The 20,814-nt window shown below is 36.9% G+C and overlaps 1 protein-coding gene across 4 annotated transcripts in view; it reads left to right on the plus strand.

Moving 5' to 3' along the window:
- NEK11 (NIMA related kinase 11) overlaps positions 1-20,814 on the plus strand; it is an 81,924-nt gene that overhangs the window by 11,407 nt on the left and 49,703 nt on the right. For 3 of the 4 annotated variants that reach the window (XM_053993089.1, XM_053993107.1, XM_053993099.1), the window contains exons 3-6: positions 5,436-5,601; positions 10,721-10,839; positions 15,825-15,889; positions 16,351-16,477. In XM_053993089.1, coding sequence (XP_053849064.1) covers positions 5,436-5,601; positions 10,721-10,839; positions 15,825-15,889; positions 16,351-16,477 — 477 coding nt within the window. Of the gene's footprint in view, positions 1-5,435; positions 5,602-10,720; positions 10,840-15,824; positions 15,890-16,350; positions 16,478-20,814 lie in introns of those variants that run through there. The other variant, XM_053993115.1, reaches the window with a different exon arrangement.

Consider the following 20,814-nt stretch of genomic DNA (forward strand, 5'->3'; position numbering starts at 1 on the left):
TCATCATGAGTTGGCCTGTTCAGTGTCAGTGCATATGTTAGAGCATTTAAAAATTTGGCATCTTGAAAAATATTTGTAAATGCTGTAATTGTGACTTGCTGATGGAAATGGAAAGTGAATCATCCATTTCGCTTTCAAATTTAAGAAATCTCATTGTCATTCAAAGACATTAAAGTGAGGTTATATTAGTTAAAGTGCTTATTCAGAAAATGAAATTCTATTGAATCCATCTGCAGATATTAAAGTGCTCATATAGTGCTTGAATCCATCGTGGCCAACTTGGGGATTAGTTCTCAGTGTCTGTGAATGTTCATGAACAGTGTGAATAGGATGTTTTGGAGAACAGAAAAAACGAGTTGCTGGTGACTGTTCCGGCATTACTAGGAAGTCAATAATGTCCAGGGGGACAACAAAAGAAATGCAGCATTTGATTGACGAAGCTATGCAGCGATACTTGGTGTTGAAAAGGAGTTATGGCTTGACTAATAAATCCACAGTGGGCATGGGAAGCTCATGTTTCAATTCAATTTTAGAAGTTCCATAGTAATATTTGGGTCTGAAATGCTTTGGATAATGAGTAAGTATGTATATGTAAGGAGAAACACCAAACAGCACTTGTTTACTTTTCACTGGAAGTGTGGTAATTCTCTTGAATTTCCCATAGAAATCAAGTACTCTTAATTTACTATGTTTCTTTCCTTAGCTAAAACTAAGAATTCTTCTAGGTAGTACTGATTAGTGTATGCTGACTTACTGTATTTCATAGTTTCACCAGCTTCCTTTTTCTCTAACAGATTGATGCATGTCTTTAAATTATCTGACCATGCAGACACTGGTGTTCCAAATGTGATGGATAAAATGTAAAGAATAACTATTTGAATTTTTGTTGCTAAGCTGTCAGCTGCAGAAAAGAAGTAGTAGTAATGGTGGGTGACTTTGCCCTGTCTGTAGGCACATGGTGCCTTTGTTACCCTAACAGTTTTAATCGTGTTGAAGCTTTATGCAAACTTTCTGCATGAAGGTTGTCACCTCTTATTCATTTTGGTCCCCATTTGCAGAGCTATACCTTCTCTGTTTGCCATTCGATAAGTAGAATAGAAGGCATCATTAATTAGACAGGCACTCCTTTAATTTTATTGTTTGTGCCCAATTTCAGATCCTGTTACAGACCTAGTAAGAGGTGATGCATTTTTACTGAATTGCACCTGGTCCTTGTACTGAGGAGTTACCAGGTGAAGTGCTAGTCCTGCAAAGGTCAGCAAGGATAGAAATACAGCACACTGTTATGGGTTATGTTACAATTCTCCATAGTGGCAACTCAAAACCTAAATGAAATTATAATTAACTGCAGTTAACTGAAAAACTGCCTGTGTAAAATGAAGTTTCTGTTTAATTAAAAGCTTCAACTTTTGGTCATATATTCCTAGATCACGATTTTTCTTTTATTTTATCAGACCTATTTATTCTTGACATAAAAAGAGTTATATTTATTTTACTTCCTTCTCAGCAAGCAAATTTACCTAGGCAATAATTCATATTGCAGTTTGCTCAATAAACAGAGTACATTTTGAGAAACACTGCCATTTAAGAATTGCATCTGATTCAATAAACCAAATTATATAATAATAAAGTATGTCACCGATGTAAACAAATACCAGATGGGTTGTAAAACATTCCATTTTAGATCAGTGGAAATAGACTGAGATAAACACTGCTGTGGCATATTGTCAGTCACTAGTAAAGCTCAAAAAGGGATTCCCACTGCATGCCTGAATCCCGGAGGGTTCCACCTTCATGTTTGTTTTTCTCTTGCTTTAAGTCTCGCGCTCTTTAGAGAGATTAGATTTTTAGATTTAGTTTTTATTTTTTTTTCCTACTTGCTCCCCATTATTGTGCTTTCAGATACAGTGTTTGTCTGCTTTTCAAAGTGTGACAGTGCAAGCCAGCAGGTTTTTCTAATGAAAATCAGAAGGTATTCCCAAAGAAGGTGCTCCCAAGGAAGGGGTGTGGGCCTGTTGAGGCATGGGCACTGTGGAGGCTGGGATGTTGCTTTCTGTGTTTTGGGATGTGGGAGTAAGCTCATGTCTCATGTTTTTTTCCCACCCTAAAGGGATGGATGTTGTTACCTATACCAGACCCACCTTCCTCCAGGATGAATGTACATGGTGATGGTTGGATTTTTTTTACTCTTCAGATATTAATGCTTTCACAATAAGACTCTTTCAGTTGTGGTCAGTTCGAGATAAAGTTTAAAGTGTATCTCCATTATTGATTGAATTATAAGGCTTTCTCCACACAGTTAAAATCTAAAGGATGTTGTTCTGTATTTAAGATATCTGCTAACCCTTCTGTAATAATGTTTTCTAATTGTGTGTTCATTGACATTTTATCTTGTCTTTAGATACATGGTCTAGTAGTGGACTTGGCAGTGTGAGGTTTGTGGTTGGACTCAATGATCTTAAAGGTCATTTCCAACCTAAACAATTCTATGATCTGCTTATGTGTTGTATTCTACACCAAGTCAAATTTATAATAATATTGAAATTTAAATTAGCATATCTCATTTAGCGTTCTATCAGAAGGGGTAGTTAATTATTCTGTTTGGAGGATATCCACATTTTTGTGGCTTTACCTGGTTTTCTATATATGCCACCTAGACCTCTATTTTCTTTGTTCATGTGATAAATCTGAGATTTCTTAGTTCATGCAAACAGCTTTAGACCTTTTAAATCCTGCTTAATACTTGAACCAAAGTGGCAGAAAATATAAGGGCAGAATTTTTGGAAAAACCTGACTTTCAGGTGGCTCTGTATACTCCAGATGGAGTCTTAATAAAATCTGAACAAGAGAGTGCATTATTCCCAAAACCCAGAATAAATATTCCTGTAACACTCTTCAAAAGGTTTGTTCAAAATACTTCAAATAGTTTAGAAAAAATAGTGAAGTAACACAACGCAGGCACATTTTCAGCAGATGATCTACAAGTACCATGTCTGAATTATAAGCAATGATGGCTCACTCTTTATTATTAGTCAACTATAAAATGCAGGTTGGATCATAAAAATATTTTGTCTCCTTCAAAATGTAGAGATGGATTTTATTGGTAGAGAGGAGATGCAGTCAGGATGGTTTAGCCAAGAAAGGTTTGTTGGTTTCTTATGATTATTGAGGTTTTATTTGTGGATCTATCAGCCTATTTGACTTCACCAGGGGTGCCAAATTTAAGTTATCTTAGGAGCTGTATAAAGCACAGAGTGTGCCCATTTTAGCTGCCCATTCAGGTAGAATTTGCTTGTGTAAATACTGAAATGGAGTAGGGTGAATTTAAGCACTCTTTAGGTGTTTTATGTATTAAAAAGTATAGTTAATTTATATAGATGAGTTTTTGGCTGCAGACTTTTATTTTCCTTGTTCTTCTCCTAAAGATAACAGAAAAGAGCCACTTCAGATTTGGAGACTTCTCCATTTTCTCTGTAAGGCTTCTGAGTCTGATATAACTGTCAATACTTAATGAATGCAGAGTTTTTTTAGTACATATCTTAAATTTTTAAGTGTATTTACTGAAATATCATCAAAAGCTTTGCAGAAACTATGAAGTCTAGTTAGGTTCTTCATATTTAATGCAGTAAAATCAAACCTTATCTACATATAGACACAGTACACACATATACCAGAGGCATGCAGATGTGCCTAATCTCGATTGCATCCAAAAGTTTTCTCTCTAGAAGCAAATGCCTTCCAGCTGTGGGTATGAATTAGAATTGTGTTGCAGAAAACCAATATCTCATTTACCAGAAGTTTATTTTCTTGATTTCTTCTTCTGGGAATTAATTTAAATAAGAAAAACACCTGTCATCTTGTCTGACAGCTGATGACAGCTTTAAGATCACTGAGTGACTAAGATGACAAGCTATCCATGCACATCAACACATCAGGCTTTTATTGCTGTCTTGAGTATGCAAGAAACTTGTATTAAGTGGCCTTTAACAAGGACTCATCCTGTTTGTCAGTTCTGTGACATGATTTTTATGAAGGAAGGGGTAAAGGCCCACGTCAGCTAAGATGAGGAGATTGCAGTAGGTATTGCCTGTCTGTGCTTCATGAAGCTCGTCTGCAGAGATGGAAACAGATCAAAGGGCATGTTGTTTTCATCACGATTCCTGATGGGGATTAGGCAAGTTTGTATGAAAATTCAAACATTGCTATTAAGAAACTGATTGTTCAGACTTAGGAAAAAATTTCCTCATGAAGAAACACAGCTTTTATCTTTTCCCCTTAGATAAGATGAATTATTGTGGTTTTATCGCTGTCATGATTAACTACTGTAACTTTACAACCATGCTCTACTGAGTGGGGAAATTACTAAAAGCACTGTGGAAGCTTCCCTTGAGTCTGAATCTTGCCTTTCATCTATTCAAAAGTTTGGGGAAATTCACCACTTTGTTTCAGTAAAGAAACATTATATTCTCTAATAGTCTTCAATATCTCCTTCAGAAAAGACCTATGATCTATTCTTCATTAACTGGTAAAGTAAATGAAAATGGAATGTGTTGTATTGTCTTTTTTTAACATTTCCTCAGGAAAATCTTGGCAAAATGTGCTTTCTTATAGTGCCCTGCACTATATTTTTGTATTTTTCCTGGTCAAGTTAACAGTAAACTGCCCTATCCCAGCTTCTGTATAGAGTTAATTCTGAACAATAATTCTCCTGTGGCACATTTGTGTGTTAAGAATGGAGAATATTAAAAATCCTTACATTTTCTGAACATTTTCCAGGGGATTTAGGGTCTTCCTAAACAAACATTAAATCCTAAAGGATTAGAAAAAATTAAAACAGTATAATTAGATTCCAGCCCCAAATCTAGATTTGTATTTTTCACTTATGTACTTGGGTAAAAGACAGGCTGATATTTAGAAAAAAAAAAAGGGACAGCCTGAGTTTATCACTGGAAAAACAGCTGCAGAAATATTACTCTCATTGAGTAATTATTTTCTCATAGGAGGCATATTTTCTCATGCCTCCATGGAGGGACTTGGGCAGAAGCTGCAAATGCAGTTTCTTGCTACTCCTTATTTAATATATGAATCTTGACCATATGCTCTGAGTGGGTTTGAAATCACTTAATTTGATTTTTTGTTTATGTTTGTTATTATGCAGTAATCTATAGCACTGAAAACATGTTCTTAAGAAAACAGTGAATTAGTTGGAGAAATATTTCAAAACAGTATTCTTAATATGTTGCTTAATCTATATAGTGACTAGCATATTTGTTTGATTTTTAATGTATTCTCAATGTTTACCCATATTTGCCTCATCAATTTCATGTTGCCAATAGTTGGTTAATGTAACTATTTTGCATTTTGAATGTTACAAATTTTTATATTTTTCTGGTTTTATTCATATAAAGATTTCTTTTTTTTTTTTTTCCCTCTAGAAAGGTACTAAAGGAAATCTCTGTTGGAAACCTAAAGCCTAATGAAACAGTTGAAGCAAATCTGGAAGCACAACTACTCTCCAAATTAGACCATCCAGCCATTGTCAAATTTTATGCAAGCTTTGTGGAGCGAGATAGTTTCTGCATTATCACTGAGTATTGTGAGGTGAGACTGAAGAAATTTGAAAAAATGTGTGTATTAAAACAGGGTCTTCTAAGAAGCCATTTTATAAAATGTTTTAGTTTGAATTTTAGTCTTTATTTGTTGCTTGCAGCATCATCTACTATTTGTTAAGTGTGCTTCTTTCAGATAAGGAATGTTACCTGCTCATTTGAGATTCATAGACAAATAAACAACAGAAGAAGAAATAGGTAATTTTAAGTGGAAGTTCATTTGGTGTTACAGGGGCTACAAGAAAGGCTTAAATGCAGACACACTGCCAGATCTGTGGGAGAACTCAGAAAGGTTGTACCACTTGTGTGTGATAGGTGAGAGAGGATGAGATTGTGGGCGTGGGGGCACGATATAAAATCTGATATAAATGAGGAAGGGAAAACTCTCTTGTGGTTTGGAGGTGATTGCAAGAAGCTTAAGCCTGATCACATGGAAGATGAGTTTGGCAGCAACATTGGCTTTATAAAATGAAAAACAGTGGGAGTCAGAGACCAGAGTGTAGTGGATACAACAAATATCAAAGCAGGATGTTCTACAGTATTAGAACATAATGTTCTTAAATGTTCTACCATTAGTTTTTTGACTCCAGCATTTGGTTTAAGAACATTTTGCTGGAATCTGTTGTAAAGCTTTCAAATAAGAATTGAAGCATATTTAAGCCAGTTATTTTATTAGTTTATATAAAACAAGTGCCTACTTTGTATTAAATATAAATGTGCTCTTTCAAAAAAAATCTATCACACATAAAGTGATATTTTTATGAAACTGTGAAGCAAACTCTTCAGTTGTGCTCTGCTAGACATGCTGAAATGCTTTGGAAGATAATGAACTTAGACCACTGGGTTACCTGCACACAAATCAGATTTGACTTAACTAATCACACTTCTTCAAGAGTTTAGCTTTTACGGGAATAAATAAACAAGTACCATTCCTGTAATTTCTTTCTTCCTTGGAAGTTTTCTGTAATGAAACACAGTTAAATGTGTATTTATTGCTGGAATATTTTAAAATTAAATCTGCAATATTCAGTTCTGTGATACAAACTGAGTATTAGTTCACATACTATTTTAACACATGCAGAAGCTTTTTGTGCCATTCCCTGAACGTCTTACAGCTGGGGTTTGAGAATATGTCAGCTCTTTGAGGAAATCTGGACCTCAGGACTGAAGGCTTATTCTAACTGTCCAGCTATTCCCATGCACTCATAGTTTTCTCTCTGCTAGCAGTACAAAGTGACCCAATACCAGATCAGTTAAACATGTAGGAATAAAGGAGCCTGTTTCAGCAGCACTATAGTGTCTTTTCTCTATCCACTGCTTTTTACTCTTTTTTATTTGTCATAAAGTTATAGGTGAATAAGAAAGAGCATGATAACAGAGTAATCACAGGCATCACTCCTTGGAGCTTTGGTTTTATTTTATGCAGGTAATATAAACTACCTTGCATGAAAATGTTTTGGTACAGAGTTACCCTAGGATTTGGGAGTCACATCCTCAAACAGGTGAGAGTGTATTACAGCAAGGCAGGTAAAGGAAGAGAAAATGGATTCATTGGCTATACACTAATCTTTTCAGTTTTGAGTCTGCTAGGTGAGGTCAGGATGACACCTGGCCCAATAGGATGTGCTTCTGACTTTTCCCCAAAGGACAGGTTCTGTGGTATCATTGCATTTATGCCATTACAATATGTTTCACTGAATGTTCAGACAAGGAAAAGTACAAAGCAAAGTTGCATACTGTGCTATAAAGTTTCTTTTCTATTTTAGTGGGACTATTTCCAGAAGGTATACTTTTGTATTTAGTTATCTATAACCTACCTTTGTATGTGGTGGGATTTGGGTGTTTTGACCTAAAAGATGCCTGCTTAAACCATGCATAAATTAAGAATGAGAAAAATGTAGTGCTACCTGATCCTTGCTTGGAAGTCTAGTATGTTCAGTTTCTCATGCATAGAATAATTACCAGATTGGCAGTAATTGCTACTCTTGGGCAGGCTCAAAACAAAGAGCACACATTAAGTTGGCATGGAAACGGAACTACCCCCCTGAGCTCTATTCTGTTTTCTCCAAAGTACTGTGACTTATTCATTAGCCACGGTGCTTTGCTTATTCTGGCGTGAGCAGCATAGAGTGAGCCTCAAGTGCAGCTGCCCCGTGCTATACCTTGTCCTGTGAAAGAAAACCAGTGACATTGGTCTCCATGGCTCAGCTTGACATCTTTTATTATAACTGAATTAAATCAAAATTATAGAAAAATGTATTTGTTCTGTTTTGATCTTACTTGTTGAGCTTCTTAGACACCTTCCCCAAATCAAAATCTTATGGGTAGTATAAACATTATCAGCTAAGACTGATTTCAAACAAAAATGCCTTAATGAACCTTGGATTTCATTTTGTAGTACAAATTTGACTTCAATAATACACAGTTTTCACAAAGCAGTTACTTTAAAAATTGCATCATTTTAATGTATTATAAGGCAGAACTCGTTGTACTTTTCCCCCAGACAATTATTTATGTCTCTTGACTGTGGTCTCAGCTGTGATGTGAGTACACATATGCTAAGGAAATCTGAGCAAAAGGAATAACTGAAGCAGTCAATGCCTGTTCACGTTAGCAGCTCTAGATGCTAAGCTCTTTCAAATAATTTACTGGTGTGTTTGATACTCTGATATTTACTAAAATATCAGAGTTTATCAGAGTAAAATATTTACTCAGTAAATAGAAACTGCAGCTTAGAAAGTCCATATGTACTTAATTTGTTAAATTGTTGAGTTCATTATGAACTTCATTAGACTGATCTTCCAAATTGAGAAACTGGGTTAACAAATTTTTTTCAGAGTTTCACAGCAGCAGTACTTCAGCAAATCTTTTATGATGTGTTTTTGTTTTCCTTTTTTTAGACAAAAAAATCAAGAGTAAATTAATTGTAGGACATTGAGACCACTCTTCTCTGCTTGAAGATAAAAAGCTATGCAGTTATGTGAGGGCGCATGTAGTGCATTATTCAGCTGCTTTTGTTCTCCTTAGACCTTTTGCAGGAATTGTCCCTCAGCTTCAGAGTATTCGCTGCCATAACTCTGTAGGTGCTGCACTTATTTTTCTTTGTGTTTTTCATGGCAATGTGTTATTGTGAGAGGGGACACATTGGGACAGGGAGAAAAGGTGATTGGAGCCTGCTGCACTTCATCTGTCCCCACCTGGATAGTACACAGTCCCCTGAGGCCAGCTGACACATGTTTGAGCATCTCCTCAGTCCTGGGCTCAGGATGGTCTGGGGCTTCTGTCTAGAACAGTTTATTTTATAGTAATGACTCATTGTTTTCAAGGTGCATGAGTAGACTCAGTCGCAGCCCATCTGGCTGCCATGCAATGGAGTACCCAGCAGGAATTTTTCTTTCCTTCCTCTTCTCTGCTGCAAGCAACCAGGGGGAAGCTGCTGAACATTTGGAGTTGCAAAGGGGAAGCAGCTGCTGAGAGTTCCAAGTTCCCAGAAGAGCTTCTCTCTCGGCTGCAGTAGGGCAGCAGATGGAGAGCTGAACCCATATTCCCTTCCCTAGTGTATGAGATGATTTGGACATTTCAATTAAAAATTTGCAGGACATTGTCAGGGAGCACATTTTTGATAGATGACAAAACAGATTTGCTTTGTTTTAACACACTTACTTTGGAATGTTGTAACTTAGAACCAGAAATCCATAGAACTTACCATAAACTCATGTCAGAAGCACATGAATATATAGATCTGCAAGGACAGAATCTGCTTATTTTGTAGCAGCACTATGAAGCACTGTAGTGTTTGGAACAGAGACACAAGAAATGCTGAAGATGTCATAAAATGGTGAGAATCAACAGGGCAGAGGAATACAGGGATGATGATGGGAAATTATGGTACTGGTACAGTTGTACAGGCAAAATAGTTTCTTGTATATGGCACATAAAGCTTCTGATTTTATGTAGAATGTATAATGTAAAATAATGATTTATGGGTAATAAGCTGTCCTGATATAAGGTACTAGATGTAAGTCACTAGATTGTAATCAGACGCACAGTCCCTTTGCTCTGGGGTTAGCTACCTCAACACATTTCCTCCCCTTAATGTGTGTGCATTCTTGTAGACAAAATTAATTTATTTTATAAACTGGATAAACAATGAGCTAACAACCATCTGATCTATGGTATCATAGATCATGTACATTTTTGAGCAGAAAGAATGGGTTTCCTGGAAGTCTCAAAATCCTCTTCCATTGTCTTGTTGTACAACTGGTATTTCCAAATATCTGGATTATAGTTTTCAAGTATTCTTTTTCTGGATATATTTTCTGGTTTGTTGGCACTCCCTGCTGTGTGTCCTATTGTTCCATTCCTAGTGCTACTTCAAGATCAATTGTTGTTTTAATGAAGTATCACAATAACACATGCTATGTATTCTTGAGGCTTTAAATCTGCTTTGTTTCTGGTAAAAGTTTGAAAGAGGGCAAAGTATCATAATTAAAGAGACTGTATTTTAATTCTTAAGGAAACAACATGGTTGCTTTGATGCTGACATGGTTATTATAACATAATAAATGAGTGCCACTTGAGTGTGCAATGTTTTACTGGAGTGAAAATGCTTTTCTCAAATTTATTAACTTATTCAGACTGGTCAGGGCAGATTAATTTTACCTACCTGTCTATGTCATAGCCAGTCAATGTAGGCCCTCATTATAAATCTTTGCAGAGAAACAGCGTTTGTATAACATGATCCAGCTAGATGACAGAGGTAATTGCACTAAACAGGTGTATGTTCCTTTGTGTTGCCTGTAAAGGTTTGGGGTGACCTGCTCAGATGCTGAAGTTGGGTGACATGAAGGAAGAACAGTTGGAAACTTTGGTGATCTTGTGTAATGCTAAGAGAAAACGACAAAGCCAGACTGGTTGATACCATTTTGATCCTCACTTGTGTATGCTTTTGGCACTGGGAGAGTTCAGAATTCACATGCATATGTTGATTTTACAGACCTGCATGATAGGATGCCTGAAGGCCTAAGGAAGTGGGGTCCTGTACTATGATGAAGGAGATAGCATTTTGAAAACTTACTTTAAATGTACAAATATGTTGTGGTATTTTTCAGGGTGGAGATCTAGACTTTAAAATTCAAGAGTACAAAGATTCTGGGAAGATGTTCACTCAAAGTCAAATAATAGACTGGTTTATACAGTTGTTACTCGGAGTCAACTATATGCATGAAAGGTACAGTCATTTGATATGAGAGCATTTAGCTTGGGAGGGGAGTGAATGGATTTACTGACTAGTTGAAAGTATTCAAATAGAAATGAAAGTTCTGTTCACCAAACATTGTAGTTAGTTTAGGTCAGATACCTCAAGTGTAGTTAATTATCTACCCCATAGGAGTGTTGTGCATTACATCTTCTAGCAGTACAATGGTAAATGTCTTCCAGCATTTAGAAACACTTTTTTTTCAGAGCCAAATGGGAAATGGAGCACAGTAGAAATAGTTCAATATTGTTAGAAGAAAATGGATTAAAAGGTTAAAACAAAGTTGTCTTTTTAAAGGGGAGTCAAGAAGCACATCCTGCATGTATTTAATGTGAAGCATCCAATAGATATGCTTGATCGACTCCCAGTACAATCAGTGGAGTTACGTACATTTGAGAAGAGATGTCACATTTAACAGCACATCAAATATTAACTTAAAAAAATACTGCAGGTCATCCAGATATGAGGAGATCACACGTGGTTGGAGCAGGGGTAATGTATATAGATGAATACCCACCTGGTCATCTCATGAGTGTAACTCTTGCCTGCAGTGTGATTTAGGCAGGATGAGTGCAGTGATGGAAAGATTTCCCTTATTGCCAGTGTGCTGGACATGTACAATGCCTGTCTGGTCACTTCCTACATCATCTTTTGCAGAGATTGGGCAAAATTTGCTTGCCTGAATTTTAAGTGCAGCCAAGCAGTAGGTAGAGAGGTCACCTGTTGTCAAGAGCAACCGTTCCTAAGTTGAACAGAAGTTAAGTATGTGGGATGTGTTTGACCTGAACTGATGGATGCCTAATGAGTTTTTTGCCTGTGTCAGATTATAGAGGGAAAAGGGCAGAGTGAATTGCTGTCCAAGATGCAAGCATATTTATTCCTAAATGCCAATTTATCTAGGGCTTGTACATGAAATGCTGCCCTGCCAGTGATGGAAGGACACAAAGAGAAATCTCTTGAGATTCTATGCTCTTCAGCATTCACCTCAGGCCAAAAGGACAGAGGGAAATGGAAATAAAAATCCTGACAGTTTAACAAAACTATCAGTGTGATTTGGGGTTTTTCCCCTCCCTTGAACTTCAATTATCAACTTATCATTAAAAGTTTTGGTGCCCTGGAAAGTCCCCTTTTAGCAAAATCCCTTCTTTAACATATGTGTTTAGGAGATGCATTGTGCAGAATAATGCAGCATAATAATATAAACATTGCATTTGGACTGATGGTCATTGTAGGCCCCTTCCAACTGAACTACTTTATTTTATTCTGCGAGTTATTCTTTTTGTCTTTAATTTTCTTATTCCTCTTTTATCTCTTCTCTCTATTTTACTTATCTTCTACCTGTTCTCAAATAAATCTTTAAAATCAAATAAGATACTAAAAATAAACTTTATTTGGTAAATATCTATGTAAAATTTGGTTTCCTGAGAAGTCAGTTCATTCTCCAATTAAAGCAATTTGATTTTCCAAACAGGATTTTATTTTTTCCTTTTCAATCATAGCTAATAGTCCCTCTCCAGACACTTACAAATAACTTGACATTTTTAATTTATATATATTTATCTGTATTTTGTGTTATTTGGCTGTGTGTATATAACTTTTTTCTTATTAGTATAGAGTCAAACAGTAACTTAAATGGAAAAGGTTGGGCTTCAAATAATTTAAAACTACCTACAGAAATTTGAAACACTAAAACATAATAACAGCCCTCTGTTTCTGTGTAGAAGAGCCATGCATGATTTCTTCTCTACTGACATGGAAAAAAAGCTTTAATACATTTTTGAATTATATTGTAATGCAAAGAAAGCTTTTCCCTAGAATTAGAGGCTTGAAGTGTTTACAGCCTGTGGGTTGGTCCTTCCCCATTCCTAAGAAAACTTAGATTTTGTGGATGTGATGTTTCTTTCTTTCCAGAGCAGTAAAAACTATTATTTATGATTTTAAACACAGACTATTCACTTACCCTTCTTGCACAACTTCAGTTCCACACTTTTTGAAAACTCTTATGCTGGAAACTTAATGTAATATTTTTTACTTCAAACTTGAAAACAAAGTTATCTAGAAATAGATTCGATCGTTATGTGTCTTTGATATAAAGAAAGGGAGAAGTAAAAGAGAGATAACACAGTTCAATGGTCTTATCTCAATGTAGACCTTTGGCATGAGACACCTGTAGTGTCTCATAGTACACATAGCCCATTGCATGTCAGTGCACAAAATTAATCCCACAGCAATCAGGCAATGAGGCCATTGATTAATTTAACCTCATTTTGAATAAGGCTGACCATTAGGTTACCCATCATTTTGCTAACCTTTATGAAGAATTTACAAACATAGATTTTTGTAAGGTTACTCTTTATGCAAACAGCAGATAATACAGGGTTCAGACTTACACAGAGCCTCTTACTCTTCTGCAGAGTTCTTCAGATAGAGGAAAGAGAGACTAATTGTGCATGATTTCACAGCAGTGGTGTACTTCAGCTTCACTTGTAGGTCATTCTGTTGCATTCAATCTAGCAAGGAAGCTGCCCACTGCTCAGGGCTTCTGTTCTTTTGTGACTGTGAGCCAGCAAGTAGGTACTCTACAGAACCTAGATATGGGTATATTTACAGCCCAGATTTGAAACTGTCCTTAAGTGTTAATTTCTGCCCAAAATAACTACTCAATAACCACTTCACTGTCCATCAAGTAAAGTTTTGCTGGAGCCTGGTTAATTTGTGTTGCCTTTATAGGTCTGTCTTTTCCTTCAATAAAAAAGTTGCTCTCTTTCTTTAACTGAATTTACAGTGCAGGCTTGATATTAATTTCTTTCTAGTATTAAAGAATTCTTTTCAGGTAAGATTTCAGCTGGTACCTTGTTTATCTTCAGACATATCATAGCCAAGTAAATTGCATTGCAGTGAGAGATATCATCATGGAAAGCTGAAAATATTTCTTTGTCATATGTGATGCATATGAAAGCATCTTATACTTTTTGGTAATGCAAATAAAATACATAACATTTTCATCAATATGTTGCAAGGTTACAGTAGCATTACATTGTAATTCAAACTAATGTGACCCAAACATCTTTTTTCATGTCCTTTTCAAGTCATATGCTACTAAAAGCTTTCTGGATCATTCTTTTACTTCAATATACCTGTTATTAAAATAATAGATACTCAGGAAAGTTTCAGGTTCAAAAATGCTGTGGGTGTATTTCTACAAAGGAATACTATTAAAAGAAGGTTGAAATCTAGCAATTCTCAGCAACAATATGCAAGGATAATATAACTCAGTCAAAGCAAGGTCTTTTAAAGGATCTGTGTGATGAATGGTAAAAAAAGTCCTTATGAATCTCAATTAACACAGCAAGATTTCTGTAAAAGTGTGTGTGTATGTATATATACAGACATAGATATACTTATGAAAGAATAACAAATATCACCTTAGTTTAATTTCTGTACTGATATATTGTATGTTTGTATTGCTCACAGAAGTTGTTAAGTAGAGAACAAATTATTTATCAACAATATTTTATAAACATGGGTGGAGGCATATTGAATACAACTTTCATTTTTCCCAATGTGCAAATATTTTCTACTGAAAGGTATTCCTTTCAGGAAAAAAAAAAATAAAAGAAAAAGAAGTGAAAAAGATTGCTATAAGAAACATGAAGAACTCTTTTCCTTCACCCATAAAAATAGAAATTTTTCTTTTTCACCCGTAAGAATAGAAATTTTTCTTTTTTCATTTATGAACTCAGTATATTAAATTGCATATTTTTTCTCATCTTGCAAAAAATATTTTCAAATTAGTTGTGGACAAAATTGGGCATTTAAATTGTGCTGTAGAACACATTTTCTAATCTTAATGTAGAAAGTGTTTTGGAAATAATTTCATTATGACAGTGCCTAAGATTTTTATAATTCAAATTTGAGATAATACTTGAGGATTGCTCAAAAATTTGAAATTGAGTACCATATTTGATTTTTCTGCCCTCAAAGATCATAGAGCATCAGTTTCTTTCTTTACATGATCTAAATGGCTGAATGACTGCTGTATTTGCATTAGCAAATACAGTTTTTGTAGTCAGTATGTACCAAATGCTATTCTAACCTCCTCCTGAGCAGAGCTGATGACTAATCCTGTGTGCTAGTAATCATTTCAATAGTGGACAAATTCTAGTATAGGGGAGGTTATAGGCAACAATTTTTTTGGAAGAGTTATTAACAAGAATTAATTTAGAATATGTTTTGTATACTGCAGGGATACTTTGTTTTCCTAAGGGGCTGCAGAATTACTGTCACACATGTAAGACTTATAGAAATTAAGAAGGTTCTGTATATCCTTACATGGTGTGTAGCTGATAATGTGTTTTTTTTTTTTCAAACTCTGATGGAAAAATAAGTTTGTTAAAGCTAATTGTTATTTTCCTTTTCATTTTTGTCTTTGTAAAGTTCTTTCATTTTTCACACTGTTACTGTAAGAAATTGAACTACTAGCTTAGGCTATATACATATTTGTCTTTGAAGTAATATTTTTGCTCTGTAGGAGTCTTCCCTTAGCTTTGAGAAACTCTTTTTGCTGTTTCTCTCATCCGTTATTCTCTTGTGAGGCATCTCATTCTCCTGGCAGAAAATAAGATGTAATGCTCTTAAGACGAGTCAGATAGGAAGACTTGCCTTACTCCCTTCCTCTGCAGCTCATGCTATGTCTGTATCTGTATTCTTAAGCTGGGATTCCCAGGTGTATTTTTGTTATCCTGCTTAGGCTCTCATCCTGCATGTGGGTGCCTGTGAATGTGCCTCTGTGAAGCTCCTTAATGCCATTGTCCATGGCAGATTGTCACTGGCAGTTAGACTATAGCAGTGGTGGGCTGGCCTTTCTGAAAAGGGTTGAAGTTTAATACCTGAAATACTTAATACATGACTCTGAATGATTCCAGTTGGGTGAGGTTGAATTTCGTTTTCTATTCCAGACGGATACTTCACAGGGATTTGAAAGCCAAGAATATATTTTTGAAAGATAATCTTCTTAAAATTGGTGAGATTTACATACTTTTAAAGATATATTTTCATGTGATAAAACAGTCCAGCAGACATTTTGTCAGTAAGGAGATTTAAAGAAAATCATGTCAGAAATAGCATTTTGATTTGTAGTCAAACATATGTTTGACAGTCAGACACAGGAGAGGCAGTGAAATCTCTAGCCTTGAGAATGCTTCAAGCTTGGCTGGACCTGGACCTGAGCAGCTCCATTTAACTTTGGGCCAAGGGTTTGAACCAGATGACCTGGTGAAGCCTCTTCAAACCCACGTTGTTCTGTGATATTATGCTTTTGTGGTGTTTTTATTTTGAAGAACTACAGAAAATAGGTTTTCCTAATTTTTAAAATACTAGCAGAATTTTCTGCATCTACAGTCACTTTATCATGTCTGACAATAAAAAATTATATGAATACATATGTTTATATTAATTGATTATTGTTTCTACTGATATTTTTAGGAGACTTTGGAGTTTCTTGTCTTTTGATGGGTTCATGTGATCTTGCAACTACTTTTACTGGGACACCATACTACATGAGTCCAGAAGTACTGAAGCACCAGGGATATAATACAAAATCTGACATTTGGTGAGTAGTCATAATGCTATTTTGGTTGGATTAGGCATTTATCTGCACTAAAACTATTTCAGGACATTAGGATCAAATGTTGCAATCTGAAGCCTTGGCCTTTGTGTTAAGAAGCATGTAGTTGGCTTTTATTCTGGGTTATCTGAGACTTTAAAGGAGAATAAGATTCAGGTCCCGTCTCTGATGTGATACAGGGTGGTTGTAGACAAAGTTCAGGTTTTCCTAGGAAGGGGAAAATATCTTTTTTTCTTGAATTGAGATAGATGAATTGAAAGAAGCACCTTTCTTTAGGTGGATGAGCAAAGAGTGATGCTGGCTGAGAGGATAGCAGAAGGACCTTCTTAGGAACTAAATTTAAAAATTTAAAAACATTAAAAATTTAAAAACATTAGCAAATGTTAAAAGAAAGAAAGTGTTTGGAAATGGAGCTAAAATGAGAATAACTGTGGTGTTAGAACACAAACAAAAATAAACTCTGTTTTAGAAGAGGCTCAAAGGTAGAAAGAAAAGTGTTAGTTCTGCATTTAGATGGCACAAATTCTTGAGATCAGGACTTCTGAGGTGATGATTAAAGGATCAAGTTTAGGAGCTGAGGTCTGTTGAAAGATTTCAGGAAACTTCTAGGTGTGCAGGTACACTTCCAATTCTTCTAAGATGAAGAATGATTTTTTTGGAATGGTGAAAATATCTGGCTTGTTTATATGTATGTCCTAAAGCATCTCATGTTTTCAGATTATAGTTAAAAGAGTTGAGTTTTTAAATTTTGTATAGTATTATAATAGTATTTTATTTAAGGGGCTTTGTTTCTTTTATGAGGTGTTTTTTTTTTTTTTTTTCTGTAGGTATGTATATCAGAAGATTAATTTTTTAAATAAATATTTCAAACCAGGAAAATTCCTTTGTAAAGCTTTTGGTCCCTGGAATATAGCTTGATTTCTTGGTAATTTACTCTAGCTTTATCTCAGTTCTGCCTTTCAAAATATACTTGTGGCTGCAGGATATAATTTTATAAGCAGAGAATAGTCATCTGTATTTTTAAGTGGTAGCAACCATTTTTCACAGTTGACGTATTCAGTCCAGTCAACGGATATGTCAGGAATCTCATCTCATGGCCTTTATAGCTGACTGCTATGGATTTGATGTCAGATTATCTCTTGTTCATCTGTAGCAAATATCAGTTAATATATGTAGTCAATAAAAATATATTGGGAGAAGATTTCAAAAAGATGTCAAAATAAATGAATAGACAGGGAAGCCTGCCTTTTGTGCTCTTCTACTGTAAGGAATAATTTCTTTTATTGCAGTGCAAATAGAAAGTAAAATACATGTTTAAGTTCTATTTGTGGTTACTAGTGTCAATCCATATAGATCATTGAAATTGTATAGAGTAAGCATAATCAGAGTTTGGTCCAATACTTTTACAAATCCTGTGTTGATCATACTTTCAAAATTTACAAAAACACAGAAAAAAAGCCCCCCATCCCAAACTCAGTAGCTACCAGCTTTCTGCTATACTTTCTGCCTTTGGTGATCTTTCCAAAGCATTACCAAGAGCACTCACATGAGGATGAAGCTGCCTTCAGCAGGAGCTTCTTGGCCCTCACTGTAGAGCCACTAAGGAGGAGGTGTGCCCTGGCTCAGTACTTCCCGAGCCCACAGACTCCTTCTTTTTTTAAGCCAGGAAACTCTTCCGATCTTGTGTTTGATTGATACTCTTGTCTTTTAATCTTTTAATTATGGTTCTATTTGATTTTTTTCCTCTGCCCCCATTTAACAGGGGCCAAAAGACAAGAGGGCACTGAGCTTACAGGGGAGCCCACCCTGGACGCTCCAGGTGAGATGAAGTCCCTGGGCCACTGTGCAGGAGGTTCAGTTGCTCATGAAGGATCAAAGACTCATAGGATGCTTTGGGTTGGAAGGGCCCTTAAAGATCATTTCATTCCAATTCCCCTGCTGTGGGCAGGGACACCTTCCACTAGATGAGGCTGCTCAAAGCCCCATCCAGCCTGGCCTTGAATTCTCTCTCAGTTTGAAGTTGTTACCCCTTGTCCTGTGATCACACACCTTTGTAAAAAGTCTCTCTCTGGCTCTCTGTCACTTTATGTGCTGCAAGTTGCTCAAAGGTCCCTCTGGAACCTTCTCTTCTCCAGGCTGAACAACCCCAACTCTCTCAGCCTGAATCTGTGGAAGGGGTGTTCCAACCCTCAGATCATCTTTGTGTACCTCCTCTGGACTTGCCTCAACAGGTCTGCATTCTTCTCATCTTGAGGGCCCAGAGCTGGACACAGTACTCCATGTGAGGTCTCAGAATAGTAGAGTAGAGGGAAGAATCTCCTTCCTCAGCCTGCTGGTGACCTTGCTTCTGATGCAGCCCAGGATGTGGTTGGCTTTCTGGGCTCTCAGCACACATTGCCAAGTCATGTTGAGCTCTTCATCAAGCAACATCCCCCATGTCCTTCTCCTCAGGCTTGCCTTTCCATTCTCTGCCCAGTCTCTATTTGTGACCTAAGTGCAGGACCTTGCAATTTGCCTTGTACTCCATAAGGTTGGCACAAGCCCACCTCTCAAGTCTGCCAAGGTCCCTCTGGGTGATAGCCCTTCCTTCCAGCATGTCAACCATACCACACAGCTTGTCAGCAAACTTGCTGAAGATACACTCAGTCCCTCTGTCCATGTTGCTGACAGAGATGTTAAACAGCGCTGTTTGTTGACCCCTGAGGAATTTCAAAGAGTTGCCCAAGTCTTTTAGATGTAGGTGAAGTGACATTCTCTCTTCAGACTTGTCTCTCTGATCTCCAGCAGGACTCAAAAATTTACACACAAAAAGTCAGACTTAGAAGTGTCCACATGTTAAACGTAAGATAATGTAAAATATCTTCTGGAAAAGACAATTAGTACTATCTCACCTTGTTATCGTGATCCTCTCGCTGCTCAGTTCATGGGAAAGACCTTAATTTCTGCTGCATTACTGGTGTGCTCTGAAGAGACACTGTGCTTTTCAGGTTCACTGAAACATTCTGCAACTGGCTTTTCAAAACTGGCTTGAATATTCACAGTTCAGCAGCTGGTAGAAGAAGTATTGTCCTTTATAGCCCAAGGTCAATAGATAGGGAAAAGCTTCATGTTTTACAGTTTTTCCCCCCATGGAAGTTCTGCAGTTGGTCTCAGGGAAGTGGCAGCATTTATATTTTTCTTCAGTTGAAATGTCCGGGCTGGAGTTCTTTGTTATTCCAGGCTTTATGTCAAATCTAAATTCACAGGAGGCAAATTAAAGTTGGCTCACATGTTTTCCCCAGCATCCCTGCGACTGGACTGGCCAGGCCATGAGAGGAAACTTTTGCAGATAACACAGTCTGGGGTTTCCTCCTTTCCCGACAAGAAGCTTCTTCATGGATCTGATCTTAGTTCGGCAGCTCACCACCCCCTCTGTCCATGGGTGCTTCCCAGCGTAGATCTGGCCGATGGAGCAGAGTCAGCGCAGTGCCAGCAGCTTAGCCAAGACAGAGAGAGCCCAAGAGGCCAGGCTGGCTCAGGGGTCTGTCCCTGATGTGTGTGTGTGCCACTGGGGCTCACTGGTAGCCCAGCCCAGCGTGACCCCGAGGCACTGCTGTGCCGCTGGCCTGGTGTCCCTTCCTGCCCTCACACGCCCTGTGGTGACGCTGGTGTTGTTGGGGCTTGGCCGACATTGCCGTGCCTCCGGTGCTATGGCAGAGACAAAGTGATGTCGCAATCACGTGTAAATCCATTGTGCTTTGTCTTCCATCAAGTACTGTCAGATTTTGACAGATGATTTGTCTGTTGTGTTTGGGTAAATTGGGCTGCCCACACCACAGATCTTGAGGCTTTCGTTTTATTGTGCTTGCTTGTCTATACTTTCCCCCCACTTTGTCATTATCTTTAATTTTAACAATCAAAATATGAAGCAATGTGAAGGCTGAGGAAGACAGCAGCAGGGAGTTCTCATTTAAGGGCTGATGAGTGAGTATTGAGGAAATTAAATTCAGAGATATATTCCTCACAGATTCTGAAGCCAATGAATTCTTAAGACCTTCTGATATGATCAGACTAAGAGATATAAGCCTTAAAGGTATATGCATTTACATTATCTGACTTTTGAAGTTGAATTTAAAGCTAACTTGGATCTTAAAACCTTTGAAGAATTGTAACATTTTTTACCAAAGATCAGAAGATGTTAAAAGGATGACAATATTTATGTAAGCAAGGTAAACCTCAAAAAAACCTCAGGGTGGTTTCTCCTAAGAGGGAGGAGTTAAAGTCTGTCACATGAGACTGGGGAGAGCACTCTGAAGCCTGTCCAGATGCTCCATTTTTTGATG

This window comes from Vidua macroura, chromosome 1 (assembly GCF_024509145.1).
Source record: "Vidua macroura isolate BioBank_ID:100142 chromosome 1, ASM2450914v1, whole genome shotgun sequence".
NCBI lineage: Eukaryota > Metazoa > Chordata > Aves > Passeriformes > Viduidae > Vidua > Vidua macroura.